The 13,118-nt window shown below is 52.1% G+C and overlaps 1 protein-coding gene across 8 annotated transcripts in view; it reads left to right on the forward strand.

The window, feature by feature from the left end:
- The window catches only part of trrap (transformation/transcription domain-associated protein), a 65,588-nt gene continuing 52,470 nt past the window's right edge, over window positions 1-13,118 (forward strand). For 2 of the 8 annotated variants that reach the window (XM_081697268.1, XM_081697273.1), the window contains exons 1-23: window positions 74-1,125; window positions 1,434-1,483; window positions 1,734-1,844; window positions 1,964-2,068; window positions 2,183-2,266; window positions 2,352-2,408; window positions 2,488-2,613; window positions 3,302-3,379; window positions 3,559-3,647; window positions 3,744-3,840; window positions 4,541-4,679; window positions 5,181-5,259; window positions 6,010-6,244; window positions 6,435-6,762; window positions 6,892-6,989; window positions 7,137-7,331; window positions 7,440-7,631; window positions 8,679-8,844; window positions 9,072-9,328; window positions 9,414-9,614; window positions 11,320-11,471; window positions 12,551-12,750; window positions 12,836-13,053. In XM_081697268.1, coding sequence (XP_081553394.1) covers window positions 1,026-1,125; window positions 1,434-1,483; window positions 1,734-1,844; window positions 1,964-2,068; window positions 2,183-2,266; window positions 2,352-2,408; window positions 2,488-2,613; window positions 3,302-3,379; window positions 3,559-3,647; window positions 3,744-3,840; window positions 4,541-4,679; window positions 5,181-5,259; window positions 6,010-6,244; window positions 6,435-6,762; window positions 6,892-6,989; window positions 7,137-7,331; window positions 7,440-7,631; window positions 8,679-8,844; window positions 9,072-9,328; window positions 9,414-9,614; window positions 11,320-11,471; window positions 12,551-12,750; window positions 12,836-13,053 — 3,357 coding nt within the window. In that variant the 5' untranslated portion in view covers window positions 74-1,025. Of the gene's footprint in view, window positions 41-70; window positions 1,126-1,433; window positions 1,484-1,733; window positions 1,845-1,963; window positions 2,069-2,182; window positions 2,267-2,351; window positions 2,409-2,487; window positions 2,614-3,301; window positions 3,380-3,558; window positions 3,648-3,743; window positions 3,841-4,540; window positions 4,680-5,180; window positions 5,260-6,009; window positions 6,245-6,434; window positions 6,763-6,891; window positions 6,990-7,136; window positions 7,332-7,439; window positions 7,632-8,678; window positions 8,845-9,071; window positions 9,329-9,413; window positions 9,615-11,319; window positions 11,472-12,550; window positions 12,751-12,835; window positions 13,054-13,118 lie in introns of those variants that run through there. The other 6 variants (XM_081697269.1, XM_081697270.1, XM_081697274.1 and 3 more) reach the window with 6 other exon arrangements.

The following is a 13,118-nucleotide window of genomic DNA, read 5'->3' on the forward strand; positions in this document are numbered from 1 at the left end:
CGGAAGTACAAGTATAACCGTTTCCCTGTTGCACTGGCTGGTAAGTCCTTGGCTACGGTTCTTCTGAATAAGTGATGCAAAGGATGGGACATTTAGCACCCGCGCTGTTCGTACATGCCCGCGTACGGATGAGCGTTTGTCCTCTATGAAGGCGTTTAGTGGAGTTTGAATAAGAAAACGGTACCGACAGGCTTAGTGCACGTCCTCGCGAGCCGTGCTACTGTTAGCGCGCGGCGGCGGAGGGTCTGGTTGCTGCTTGCAGCCTCATATTTTAAGCGTGAAGTTTCAGATGCGGAGGGTACATGTGCAAGCCCCCCGTGTCAGGTTTAGGTCCCGTACCTACTGTGCGCTTTTCTTAATGACGCCTAGTTTTTTGAAATGTTAATTTTATTTTAATAGACCAGCACGACTGCTTTCAGCTGCAATGATGTCATCTTAATGCGTCTGACTGCAGTTATCTTAGCTTAGCTTAGCCAGGTGGATGAATTAGCTGTGCGGGCTTCAGTTTGGTGCGTCTGGTGTCTCGAGAACTACAGTTAAAGTTGCTTTAAGTTCACAGACCGATCGTCTGCTGACTTGTATTTCTAAGCTTTAGAAGTAAGTTGCCGATGGAGAGCAGGATGTAACATTTGAGCTGGTTAAGCTACAGTTAGCCAGCGTGGGTCTTTTATAGCTAACGCTAATATGTCTGCGATATTGATGGCTCGCCGCTTGGGTCATCGCTAGAATGGTTATCTTGCCAACTCGTTATATTCATGTCGTGCGTTATCTTTGATCTAGGTTGGCTAATTATCTGTACGCCATTTATTAGTCGCGTGTAAATTGCGTTGATGGTATAGCAAGTTGCGTGAGTTAGCTGGTGAGTTTTGTGTGTAACTTTGCTCGGAGATGTGGTCGTTCGTGAAAGCTCTGTGACTAACTACTTCGTGCATACGTGCTCCAGGCGGCATGCATTTGAACTGATCCCTGCGCAGACACTTGTCTGCTGGTAGTCGAGCGCAAAGCTGTCTCTCCCGGCCGCCAGCATGGCCTTCGTGCCCACGCCCAGTCCCACTGTGGTGGATCAGACCACCCTGATGAAAAAGTATCTGCAGTTCGTGGCTGCTCTCACAGACAACAACACGCGTGAGTACTCCGTTCATCCACGTGGGTTAACACGTTATAGGTGTGTGTGGATTAATTAATGTCTTGGCATGCTCAGGCCCGCCGTAACTCAAGTACCTCATAGTGCGGCGGAGCACCGGTGCTGTTTCTACCATGTGTTTATATGTGCGTTATACACATGTGCGTGTGCTTGTTTGAGTGACTGAACATACCTGGGTGTTTGTGTGGTGGTGATAAATAGAATTTGAAAAGGTCTGTCAAGTGCTGAAGTTTCTGTGCCAAATCATCTGAAATGTACCTTTCACTCCTCTCTCTGATGCAAATTCTAGAGGATGAGACCAAATTGAAAATGATGCAGGAAGTCAGTGAGAACTTTGAGGTGAGGCTTTAACTCGTATTCCTTCATATGTCTTGGGGCATTGGCCCCATTATAATTAAATAGCTCAAGTCTTCTCTCTGTCTTAAAGCTGGATGCAATCAGTCATCCTAATGATTTTTTTTTAAAAGTCCACTGAGCTAAAACTGCACTTGGATAGTGTTATTACATGAATTGTTTATATTAAACTAATTAACAATTTCTTTGTGGTGTTTTTTTTTTTACCATTTATTTATTTATTTATTTTTCCAAGAATGTGACATCCTCTCCTCAGTACTCGACTTTTCTGGAGCACATCATCCCTCGCTTTCTCACCTTTCTTCAGGATGGAGAGGTGCAGTTTCTGCAGGAGAAGCCCACACAGGTAGTTTACTGGCCCCTGTCTCCGACCAGTTGCTGACCCTAGGGTCCCTTGGACCCCCCCGGTTGCATTTCTTTATCGTTCGTACCTGGTCACGTTCTGATTCAGATGTTCTGTTGCAGCAACTGAGGAAACTGGTCCTTGAAATAATCCACCGCATCCCAACCAACGAGCACCTGCGACCTCATGTGAAGAACATCCTCTCTGTGATGTTTCGCTTCCTCGAGGTTGGTCTGAGCACACCGGCGGCGCTCGAGGCACCTTGTCTGTGGCACGTTAAGAGCGTTTATTGCTACGCAAGGTGCTCCTTAGAATCGCTACGCTTCTGATTTTATTTTTAGATTGAAAGTGAGGAGAACGTGCTCATCTGTCTACGCATCATCATTGAGCTGCACAAGCAGTTCAGGCCTCCGATTTCGCAAGAGGTGGGCCTCTCGACACTTCGCCGTCCTTATTCTCATAGCAGAACTAAGCAGCTAAGGGAATCGAGTCCATTCTCTGTCCACACAGATTCACCATTTCCTGGATTTCGTGAAGCAAATCTACAAAGATCTGCCAAAAGTGTTGGTAAGCTGCGACAATGTCTGATACCTGAGTGAGGTGCGCGCCGGAGCCGGTTTTTAACTATGCCCTCTGACCCTCTCAGACGAGGTACTTCGAGAATCCTCAGGTGATAGCGGAGAACACCGTGCCCTCGCCGGAGATGGTGGGCATGATCACGTCTGTGCTGGTGAAGACCGCCCCAGAGCGCGAGGACAGCGAGACCCGCACAGTCAGTGACCCCCGCGCTCTTGCTTTGTATCCCTCTTCTTGCAGTACATTCGCATATTATTTAAAGGCGTTTTGTCAGACAAAATGGAGACCAACGGAGACACAATGATGAGGGCGATGTGCTTTAACCCAGATAACGGTACGTCTGAGTGTGTGCTCGTGCGTGTGCGTGTGCATATGCTCGTGCACACAAACTTCAAAGTACCATCAATCCTGGGTGCTGAAAGTAAAACTGATAAGATCTGAGTGTCTCAGCTGCTTGGCAGACTGCTCGTTCTCGGCCTCTTGCAGTGCGTGTCAGTCGTGACAGATTTGTATGGATTCTCTGAATGCCATTTTTGCTGCTGCCACTAGAGGTCACCATCCCATTGTGTTGGACACTGATGCGTTTTGGCGCAAATCTGCTTATTCTCTTTAGCGTGTGAAGTCAAAGAAATGGCATGTAAATTGCATCCCGTAGAGCTACTTGATAATCCATTAATGTCTCTGCAGATAGACAATGCGATCATTATGCTATATGGGGGATTGGGGAGGGGGCTGAGTGTGGCAGCACTTGAAATTAATTACTTTCTCTGTCATCCTTTATTAGTAACAGCTGGTGCACCTCTAAGCAGCCAGGCTTTGTGCTGTGTGTGAGTGATGTCTTTTCCCCCGGCCTGTATCTCATTTGTCTTGTCTCTGGGCTCCAGCATACGATAATCCCGCGGGGGTCGCTGTCGCTGAAGGTGCTGGCGGAGCTGCCCATCATCGTGGTGCTGATGTATCAGGTGAGGACAAAAAAGTGGGGGGAGGCTCGACAGTTTCACACGTCTGCCAGGACGCCGCGGCGGCTCCTGTAGAAATCGGTCGTAGCGTAAGGTCAGAAGCAGGACCGCCAGTGGTGGCTAGCGAGATCTTCTCCTCTCTGTGTTCTAACCGGTTGTCCGGCTTTTGTTTCTTCCCCCAGCTCTACAAGCTGAACATTCACAATGTGGTGTCGGAGTTTGTGCCCCTGATCATGAACACCATCATGCTGCAGGTGTCTCCTCAGGCTCGGTCCGTGTTCTCCTCTCACGCTGCACCAGAGCACGCGCGTCTTTCCGAAAATGTCACGCGCATTGATTTTGCATTTCCTTGTCCATCTCGTTCCAGGCAGCACAAGCTATACAACAAGGAACTTTACGCAGATTTCATCGCTGCTCAAATCAAGACCCTGTCCTTCCTGGCTTACATCATACGCATCTACCAGGTACCGTGGGTGAGGTTGAGCTGGAGTGCGTGCACAGCGTTCTGACGTCAGACACGTATGAGCGCCGACCTAATGTGCTGCTTTAGTCCCAGTGCAGAGATGACAGTGATTTATTCACTATACTGAAAACCCGACTCCTATTACACTAATGCAGTAATTAACCAATAATCACCTGAGGCACAAACCTGGCGTTGAATATAACTTTGATTATACGTTGGACTGTACTGTTGAGGGTTATTACTTCACATGCACACAGTTAGTTAATTCAATTCTTTGTCTCTCGTGTATATAAAAATGACTAGATAAATAACCTTCACCTAGGTCAGCTTGAGTATTTCGACATGTTTCGCGTTCCTCAGAGCAGGCTGATTCCCCCCCCCCCCCGTCATGTCCAAAATCGCAGAATCCGATTTTTCCGGTCCCGTGTATCTCTGGTTTGCATTCACATCTAATAAATAGTCGGGAAAACCTCGGGTCCACGTCTCCCCGTCGCATGCACGCCCCTAAATTTAAAATTCCGTTCGCCTTTTTTTAAAAAAAAAAAACAAAAAAATGAGCAAGCATGAGCGTTTTACTCGCGCTGAATCTGGATGCAAGCGAGGTCTCCCTCTGGAGAGGCCTCCTCTCTGACCTCAGCAGCTTCAGCTGATTCGACCGGGACTGGGCCGCAGTGAGTGACTGCTGTCTGTGTGTGGGTCAGGACCTGGTGGGGAAGTATTCCCAGCAGATGGTGAAGGGAATGCTACAGTTGCTGTCCAGCTGTCCCGCAGAGACCGCACACCTGCGCAAAGAGCTGCTCATCGCCGCCAAGCACATCCTGACCACAGACCTCCGTAGCCGTGAGTTTCTGCACACACTCCACTCTCACACGCTCACACAGCTTCTGCCCGTCACTGATTCCACGAACAGGAAAAGCATGTCGAAAACAACAGCATCGTTACCGGCAGCTAGATGTGACCAGAGAAAGATGCTGTGTTGCACGTTTTGAAATGCGGTTTTTTTTTTTTGTGAAAATGGTATATAGTGCTCACACTTTGAAACAAACTGATTTGTCTCGAGATCCTGTGAAGATTTCAAGAATTAATTGCTAAATTGACAGAGCCACACTGGTGATTTCCTGCAGTGTTCTCTGTGCGCTTTAGTTCTCAATCAATAGCAGTTGAGACAGGAACGTGATACACTCTGCCAAATCATTAGTGCTGTGGAGAAGAAATGAATCGATGTAAAATACTAACTACAAAGATGCTGCATTGATGTGTCTGGTGGTTCAGGGACTGCTTACATTTTCTGTAATTCTGGGAGAGTTCGATGGCACCTGATAAAGACTATTTGTCTTGCAGAATTCATTCCATGCATGGACAAGCTTTTCGATGAGTCCATACTCATCGGCTCAGGCTACACGGCGAGAGAGACTTTGAGGTAAGGGGGTGGGGGTGGGGCTAACCCTTTTCTCACGTCTTTTGCGGACAGGTGCGAATTAACGTGAGAACGGATCAGGACCGCTGCAGCGTGGCCTGAGAGGCGAGGAGGTTGGCGCCTTCGCCACATTTACACTAAAGTCTGGCGCCGTGGAGTGTTTGCAACTCTCCACACACGGCTCCTAGCCACTTTCGCCGAGTCCGGAGTGACAATATAGCGGACGGCGAAGTCCCAGCGGGCTTTGCTCAGAAAACGCGCAAATGGCCGGCTAACGGTGCGTGGCCGATCTGCGACCCACCAGCGGGCTGAGGGAGCCAGGTGCCCGTCTCTGCTACCACAGAAGGGGTTGTGGCACTGTCCATCAGCCAATCCCAGGTGTCCCACAGCTGCCAGCACTGCTTCCATCCCGCCGAGGCTCAGCCATCAGCCTTCAGTGGGCAGATCTGGCCTGACTCTGGATCTGTCAGACTCATTAGCAGCTTCTTCTGGCTAGACACTCGACGGATCTGACCGGCCTCCTACCCTCAAGTGTCTAGTCTTGGAAGTTGTTTTTGTTGTTGTTTTTGTTGTTGTTTTTTGCCCCCCCTCTTCCCCAATACGGTTGTTGAACCAAGAAACTGAATTGCTGATTGCATTCAGTCTCATTTTCCCAGGAGACAGACCAGTCTCATATATATTTTTTGTATAACACACACACACACAGAATGAATGGTTGCGATTTTGTGCTCACGAGCCCCACTGTGTTACCAGACCCCTGGCCTACAGCACCCTGGCAGACCTGGTGCACCACGTACGGCAGAACCTGCCCCTGACAGACCTGTCGCTGGCGGTGCAGCTGTTCGCCAAGAACATCGACGACGAGTCTCTGCCCAGCAGCATTCAGACCATGTCCTGCAAGCTCCTGCTCAACCTGGTGGACTGCATCCGCTCCAAGAGCGAGCAGGAGAACGGCAATGGCCGGGATATCCTCATGAGGATGCTGGAGGTGAGGTGGCGGCAGGTCGCTTGATGGTTTTGGGTAAAGGCGGGAAAAAACATTCGCTGCTACTGAAATCAAAATAGCAGCGTCCTGTTTCACAGAAATGTCGTTTAAGTCACCAGTACTTTGTTACGTGTGTGCGTGTTGGTCAGTGTTCCGGATTAGACGTCTTTTCCGCCGAATGTCGTTCCGATAGGTGTTTGTGCTGAAATTCCACACCATCGCGCGCTACCAGCTTGTGTCCATCTTCAAAAAGTGCAAGCCCCAGTCAGAGATGGGCGTGGTGGATCCCGGGGCCTTGCCTGGCGTCCCGGCCACGCCCACGGCCACCACGCCTGCTTTGCCTCCGCCGGCGCCTCCCACGCCGGTCCCGCCGGCTCCACCCACTGCCACTTTCGACCGCGCGGGGGAGAAAGAGGACAAGCAGACCTTCCAGGTGTCGGACTGCCGCAGCTTGGTGAAAACCCTCGTGTGCGGGGTCAAGACCATCACCTGGGGCATCACCTCCTGCAAAGCTCCAGGAGGTGAGACTCGTGACTTCAGTATGGAGGTCTTCATCGCACTGTAACACCATGGCTAGAACGCCATGAGCTCATTGTCTTTCCTTGATTGATTGATTGGTGAGGGGTTTTGTCTTTTGCTCTACGTTGCAGAAGCTCAGTTTATTCCTAACAAACAACTCCAGCCTAAAGAGACCCAAATCTACATCAAGCTGGTCAAATACGCCATGCAGGCTTTGGATATCTACCAGGTACGACTGTCCCCTGATTACACTATGCTACGCTATAGAACTAAGCGCTGATGTACAGCGTGGAGGACCAGTGATGGACTCATCAGGTCTAACGCTGGTAGCGGAGTCCTACAGCCCATCACAGAGCCGGCCTCGCCTTTTGGCTAGGTACAGATCGCCGGCAACGGCCAGACGTATGTCCGCGTGGCCAACTGTCAGACTGTGCGCATGAAGGAGGAGAAGGAGGTTCTGGAGCACTTTGCTGGGGTCTTCACCATGATGAACCCACTCACCTTCAAAGAGATCTTCCAGACCACCGTGCCGTACATGGTGGAGCGCATCTCCAAAAACTACGCCCTGCAGGTACAATGTAGTAGTCGTCCCAGAAACTGAGGTTCGATGTCATTTTTAACTGCAATTAAACTGAGTCTTTAGTTGTGCTTGTTGTATAATATAAAAATGTCTCATCAGATCGTGGCGAACTCTTTCCTGGCCAACCTGTCGACGTCTGCCCTGTTCGCTACTATTCTGGTGGAGTACCTTCTGGAGCGACTTCCTGAGATGGGCTCCAACGTGGAGCTGTCCAACCTCTACCTCAAGCTCTTCAAGCTCGTCTTTGGCTCGGTGTCTCTCTTCGCTGCTGAGAACGAGCAGATGCTCAAGGTTAGAAACTGCCCGCTTAACCGAGGTTTGAAACGCACACACTTTTTTTTTTTTCATTTTGGCTGCAAATTTAAAGAAGGCTTTACTGAACCAGAGCTGAACCTGTCCCGAATGGTCACGTTGGCCAAGATGCCCCCTTTACGGTAGGACAGTCGGTCAGGGCAAGTGGACCTCGACGACCCGGCCCGTCGGGCTGAGGGATCCTTCCTGCCCTTTTAACCGTGGCGTCTTCGCCACATTAATTTTAATGCGTTCTGTCAGCCCCTCAGATGAAAAATGGCAGTTGTGCCTCAGATTGACAGCAAGGACTCCCGTGAAGGTCGCCAGGAAACGGCGCCACGCGGTGGAAACCGCTGCCGTTCCCACCCGGCGCACTGGAGTTTATTCGCCGTGTGATCTGATATTCTGAAAAATTAATTGACTTGCTCTCTTAAGTTGTCACATTTCAAGCTGACAACTGTAATTCAGCCTTCAGGTTATTAGTGCCACATGACGGCCTCGTAAAGTGTGCGGCTTCCTTGGCTAAACTGAGAAATTAATTTCAAAGAAAGCTTACTTGGTGGTGACACAGGGCTCTGCTTGCCCCCGGTATGCGTTAATGCTGCCATCATTTTGGATGTTTCTCCTAGCGCATCTCGGCCTTCTTCTGGAAAAGACTAATCTGTCATTTTCAGTGATGACATTTTATCTCTTCATTCTGAAGCCAGGCTTTTTGCCAAAGGCTCAATCCCTTTACACGGTCCCCACTAGTCATGGAACGTCTTGAATATCATGGAATTTTTAAAAAGCTGTTCCAGGCTTGGACACTCGGGGGATTTGAGCTTTTTTTTTTTTCTCTCTGCACCCATTTAACACGATCCCCCCCCCCCCGTTCATTAAAGGTCAAGGAAGTTACGATTTTTGTCAGTGAACATCATTGGGAATTTGATGTTTGACTTGGAGGGGAAACCCTGCCTTTAATTTTCTCTGAAGTAACAGTGAAGGCTAACGAGTGTTAAACTCGCACTCTTGTGTTTTGGTTTGGTTTTTTTTCTCTTTTCTGCACAGCCTCACCTCCATAAAATCGTGAACAGTTCCATGGAGCTGGCCCAGTCAGCCAAAGAGCCCTACAACTACTTCCTGTTACTCAGGGCTCTTTTCCGCTCCATTGGTGGAGGAAGTCACGACCTGCTGTACCAGGAGTTCCTGCCCCTTCTGCCCAACCTTCTGCAGGGTAACCGAGACAGCCGTGTACTCTTACCCACACTGCCCCTGGCTTATTGTTTGGGGGGGGCGGGGGGTAGTTGTATAGAAGTTCCCCTCTTGAATTTCACAAAGCTTTAGATTGAATGCATTATTATTCAAAAACCTCGTGTGCTCCCCCATGCTGGGTTAAAAACAAGAACTGTCTTCTCCCCCGTCCACACGGCCTCTCCTGACCGGCGCGCTTGGTCCCCTCAGGTCTGAACATGCTACAGAGTGGTCTCCACAAGCAGCACATGAAGGACCTGTTCGTGGAGCTGTGTCTTACTGTGCCTGTCAGGCTGAGCTCTCTGCTGCCGTACTTGCCCATGCTGATGGACCCTCTCGTGTCCGCGCTCAACGGCTCGCAGACGCTGGTCAGCCAGGGTCTGCGCACGCTGGAGCTGTGCGTGGACAACCTGCAGCCAGACTTCCTGTACGACCACATCCAGCCCGTCCGCGCCGAGCTCATGCAGGTGAGAGCGTCTCGCCCTTTGGCCTTTTTTGGAACCGAGGTGCGGTCAGCGCCAGGTCTAGAAGTGACTCGGCCCTTGTCCGCAGGCCCTTTGGCGGACGCTGCGGAACCCTGCCGAGACCATCTCTCACGTGGCGTACCGCGTGCTGGGTAAGTTCGGCGGGAGCAACCGGAAGATGCTGAAGGAGTCGCAGAAGCTGCAGTACGTGGTGACGGAGGTGCAGGGGCCCAGCGTTAAGGCGGAGTTCCCCGACTGCAAAGCCTCCATTCAGCTGCCCATGGAGAAGGTAGGGCTTCTCGTGTGTGTGTGTGTGTGTGTGTGTGTGTGTGTGTGTGTGTGTGTGAGCCATCACACGAGTAAGCGCATATGGGAAAACTGCATTATATACTTTTTATATTCGATTGAGAGAGTGCTACGACAGTACAAGACGCTCCTGCATGCCGATTAGTCCAGTCAGAGCAGACGCATTACTAGGGGCTTGTTTTAGAAATTCTGCTTCATGTCTGACTGGGTGACTAATTGATTAATTAATTAATTACCTTTGGCACTTTTGATCTTCATAGTGAAATTGGTGGTACTATACCCCGTGGCTGCTGTTTTTCGTTTAAGAAACGTTTCGCTTGTCTGCCTTCAGAGTCGCAGAGCCTGCTTCTTATTGGGTGTCGGTTTGGGTTCCGAGGGTATAAGGGCAGGGCCATGGCTCCTCCCCGCATGAAGAATCTGCTCCGCCCCCCACCCCCGCGCCGGGCAGGTGGGATCGTTTGCAGCAGATAATGGCTCTTCCCGCTGCTCGGCAAAACACAACATGGCATTTCTGTAATTGTGTTTGCTCCTCTAAGACGAATGCCTCCCTTGCCTCGGCGCTGCCGCAGTGGAATTGCATTTGCATGCAGGGCTGCAGGCCGGCGGCGGCTCCGTCCTGCCGGGGCCCGGGGCCCCACTCCGTCTGTTTGCATTAAGGAAAGTCTGAGTGGAGTCAAGAACCCCACCCCATAATTCACGCTGCACTCCATAGGAAAGTGCCAGCCCTCCTCTGTGTGTGCGTGTGCGCGCGCGCGCAGGTATCTAAGTGTTTTTGTTTCGCATCCTCCACTCTCTCGGTGGCGTGACCTGAGCTCCCTCACGGAGCCTCCGCAGCGTTCCAGCCAGGGCTGCTCCTCCGCCCCTCCCCGCTGCCCGCTTGATTAATCTCCCCCGTTGTCTGCGTCGCCTCGGAGATTCAGTTTGTATTCATCTCTCGTCTGAGCGCGGCGACTTTTAAATAAAGTTTAGTGTTCAAATGAGGTGAAGGAGCCTCTGGCCCCACACGCTGCGTTTCCCGCCGCTTGTCTGTTGGGTGCTGGGAGGCGCTGACTGCACTCGCTCAATAAAGTCCTACGCTCGTGTGGGGAAGGCACCAGCTCAAGAGCTCAGCAGCGTCAGGCTTTGAGCGGCTGAAAAACTACATGGTTGTTGCAGGCAGGTCACTCAGGACGCGTACGTGTGTACAAGGCCGGGTGACATTTATAATAACGTCTTGACAGAGCGCAACAGATCAGATCCCCCAGGAACTGAGCCGCGGCGACAACCCGCCAGCTTCAGTTCACCTTTTGGTTTACCATCGCAACGAGTAAATCGGCTTCAGGGGAAAATGGTCAGTGTCTGTCTGTCATCATGCTGACGCGGTGCCGCGTCCTCTGGCACGAGCTGTAGGACCGCTCGGCTCGCTTCTCCAGGGCGTATTGGACTATTGTGATGAGGCCTGAAGTGCCTCCACAGTCCACATTTCACTGCCTGACTGTAGGCGTGGCACCTGAGCGGGAGGCACGCGCCATCTTGTGATTGGCTCTCAGGTTGGGTTTCCTTCCTCGTGTTCTCATCCAGTTTTCTGCGCTGCCATTGGCCTGACCCGAGGGAGTTTGTTTTTGAGGAATGCAGCCCAGGGATGGTTTGTGGTTCTCGCCGTGCTCTTATGCCCCTCATCGTTGCCGTCATGTCGTCGATATCCGCAGGCTATAGAGACAGCACTGGACTGCCTGAAGAGTGCCAACACCGAGCCGTACTACAGGAGACAGGCCTGGGAGGTCATCAAGTGCTTCCTGGTGGCCATGACCAGCCTGGAGGACAACAAACATGCCCTGTACCAGCTCCTCGCCCACCCCAAGTAAGATCCTCGACACGCTGCTCTCTCGCCCTCTACAGCTGGAGCAGATCTTAACATAGCTCCTAGCATCTTTAACGTTGCTAGTCCTTACAGAGCAGTCCTCAGGGACGTGATCTCCTGCGGAGTTCCGGTCGTGAGTCTCAACACCCGACCTAGGCTGCGTTGTGAGGAAGTGCTGATGAGCCAAATTCGAGTTTAAGGTGAACCTCTGAAAATTAGAGTTTAAGAAGAGCTTGGTTTAGACTGGGCTTGGGCTCAGGTTAGGATTTTGGAGAGCTCTTTGAGGTGCTCCTTTCTCCAACCAGCTCCCACCAACCCTTCTAACCCCCCCCCCCCCACACACAAACTTTCATAGGCCCACGTGCCGCCGGCCCGCTGCTGTCTGCCTCGTTGCGTTGGCTAATTACTCAGTGGCTCATCCCTGGGCTGTGCGTGGACGGACGGGGAGGGTCACATTACCCCGGCATTGATCTCCACGCTGGGGCTAATTGACTTTCCTCTCTGTCTGTTTACCCCCCAAAAAAGCCCCGCCGCCCGCCATCCCCTGCCGAGATAATGAAGTGTGTCAGTTATTAAGGGGCAGGGCGGGGGCCGCTGTCAGATGCCTTGATTCATGACGTCCTTCTCTCGCTCCTCGCGCCGCGCTGGGCGCCATGAAAGGCATCTTTTCTGAAGGCAGAATGCTCTCGTAATATCGCAAATGCCAGCCGCGCATAATGGAGGCCCCTTCGACTCGTGGCGGTGCACGTTTGAATTGATCTGCCAACCGCTCCCCTTCCTAGCCAGGGCCTTTTAAATAAAGATAATGAAACGGAGCAATCCATCACCGCCGGCGTCTGGCATTACGAGATGCGAGCGCTTTCCGGCGCGGTGTCCCCATCGGCCGGGATAAACGGCGGAACGCCGGCCCAAATGCGGGGCCAGTGCGGTGCGAAGCCTCCCACGGGGCTCCGCCATCGGGACCCAGGCAGCTTTGCGCACGCGTGGGGTCGAACGAAACGGGCGGCTTTCGGGACGCTTGCGGCAGAACGTTCCAGAAGGCCTGACTGCCTGTCGCTTCAGGTGCCTTTTTCTTGCAGCTTCACAGAGAAGTGGATCCCCAACGTGATCATCTCGCACCGGTACAAGGCGCAGGACACGCCGGCTCGCAAGACGTTCGAGCAGGCCCTGACGGGGGCCTTCATGTCAGCGGTGATCAAAGATCTGCGGCCCAGTGCGCTGCCCTTCGTGGCCAGCCTGATCCGCCACTACACCATGGTGGCGGTCGCCCAGCAGTGCGGTAAGACTTCTGCGGCGCTCGCCGAGCACGACACGACGCGGCTCTGGGGTCAGACGTCCTCATCCGGGGCGCTTTCTCCTCACAGGTCCCTTCCTGCTGCCCTGCTACCAGCTTGGAAGCCAGCCGAGCACGGCCATGTTCCACAGCGAGGAGAACGGCTCCAAGGGCATGGACCCACTGGTCCTGATCGACGCCATCGCCATCTGCATGGCGTACGAGGAGAAGGAGCTGTGCAAGATCGGCGAAGTGGCGCTGGCCGTCATATTTGACGTCGCCAGCATCATCCTGGGCTCTAAAGAGAGGGTGAGGTGGCATGCTGGCTTTCAGCATGGGGTGTGTGGAGACTCTTTTGCAGTGTTGGTGCGTAT

Source organism: Electrophorus electricus, chromosome 15, assembly GCF_041902795.1.
Source record: "Electrophorus electricus isolate QZ-2024a chromosome 15, ASM4190279v1, whole genome shotgun sequence".
Lineage (NCBI taxonomy): Eukaryota > Metazoa > Chordata > Actinopteri > Gymnotiformes > Gymnotidae > Electrophorus > Electrophorus electricus.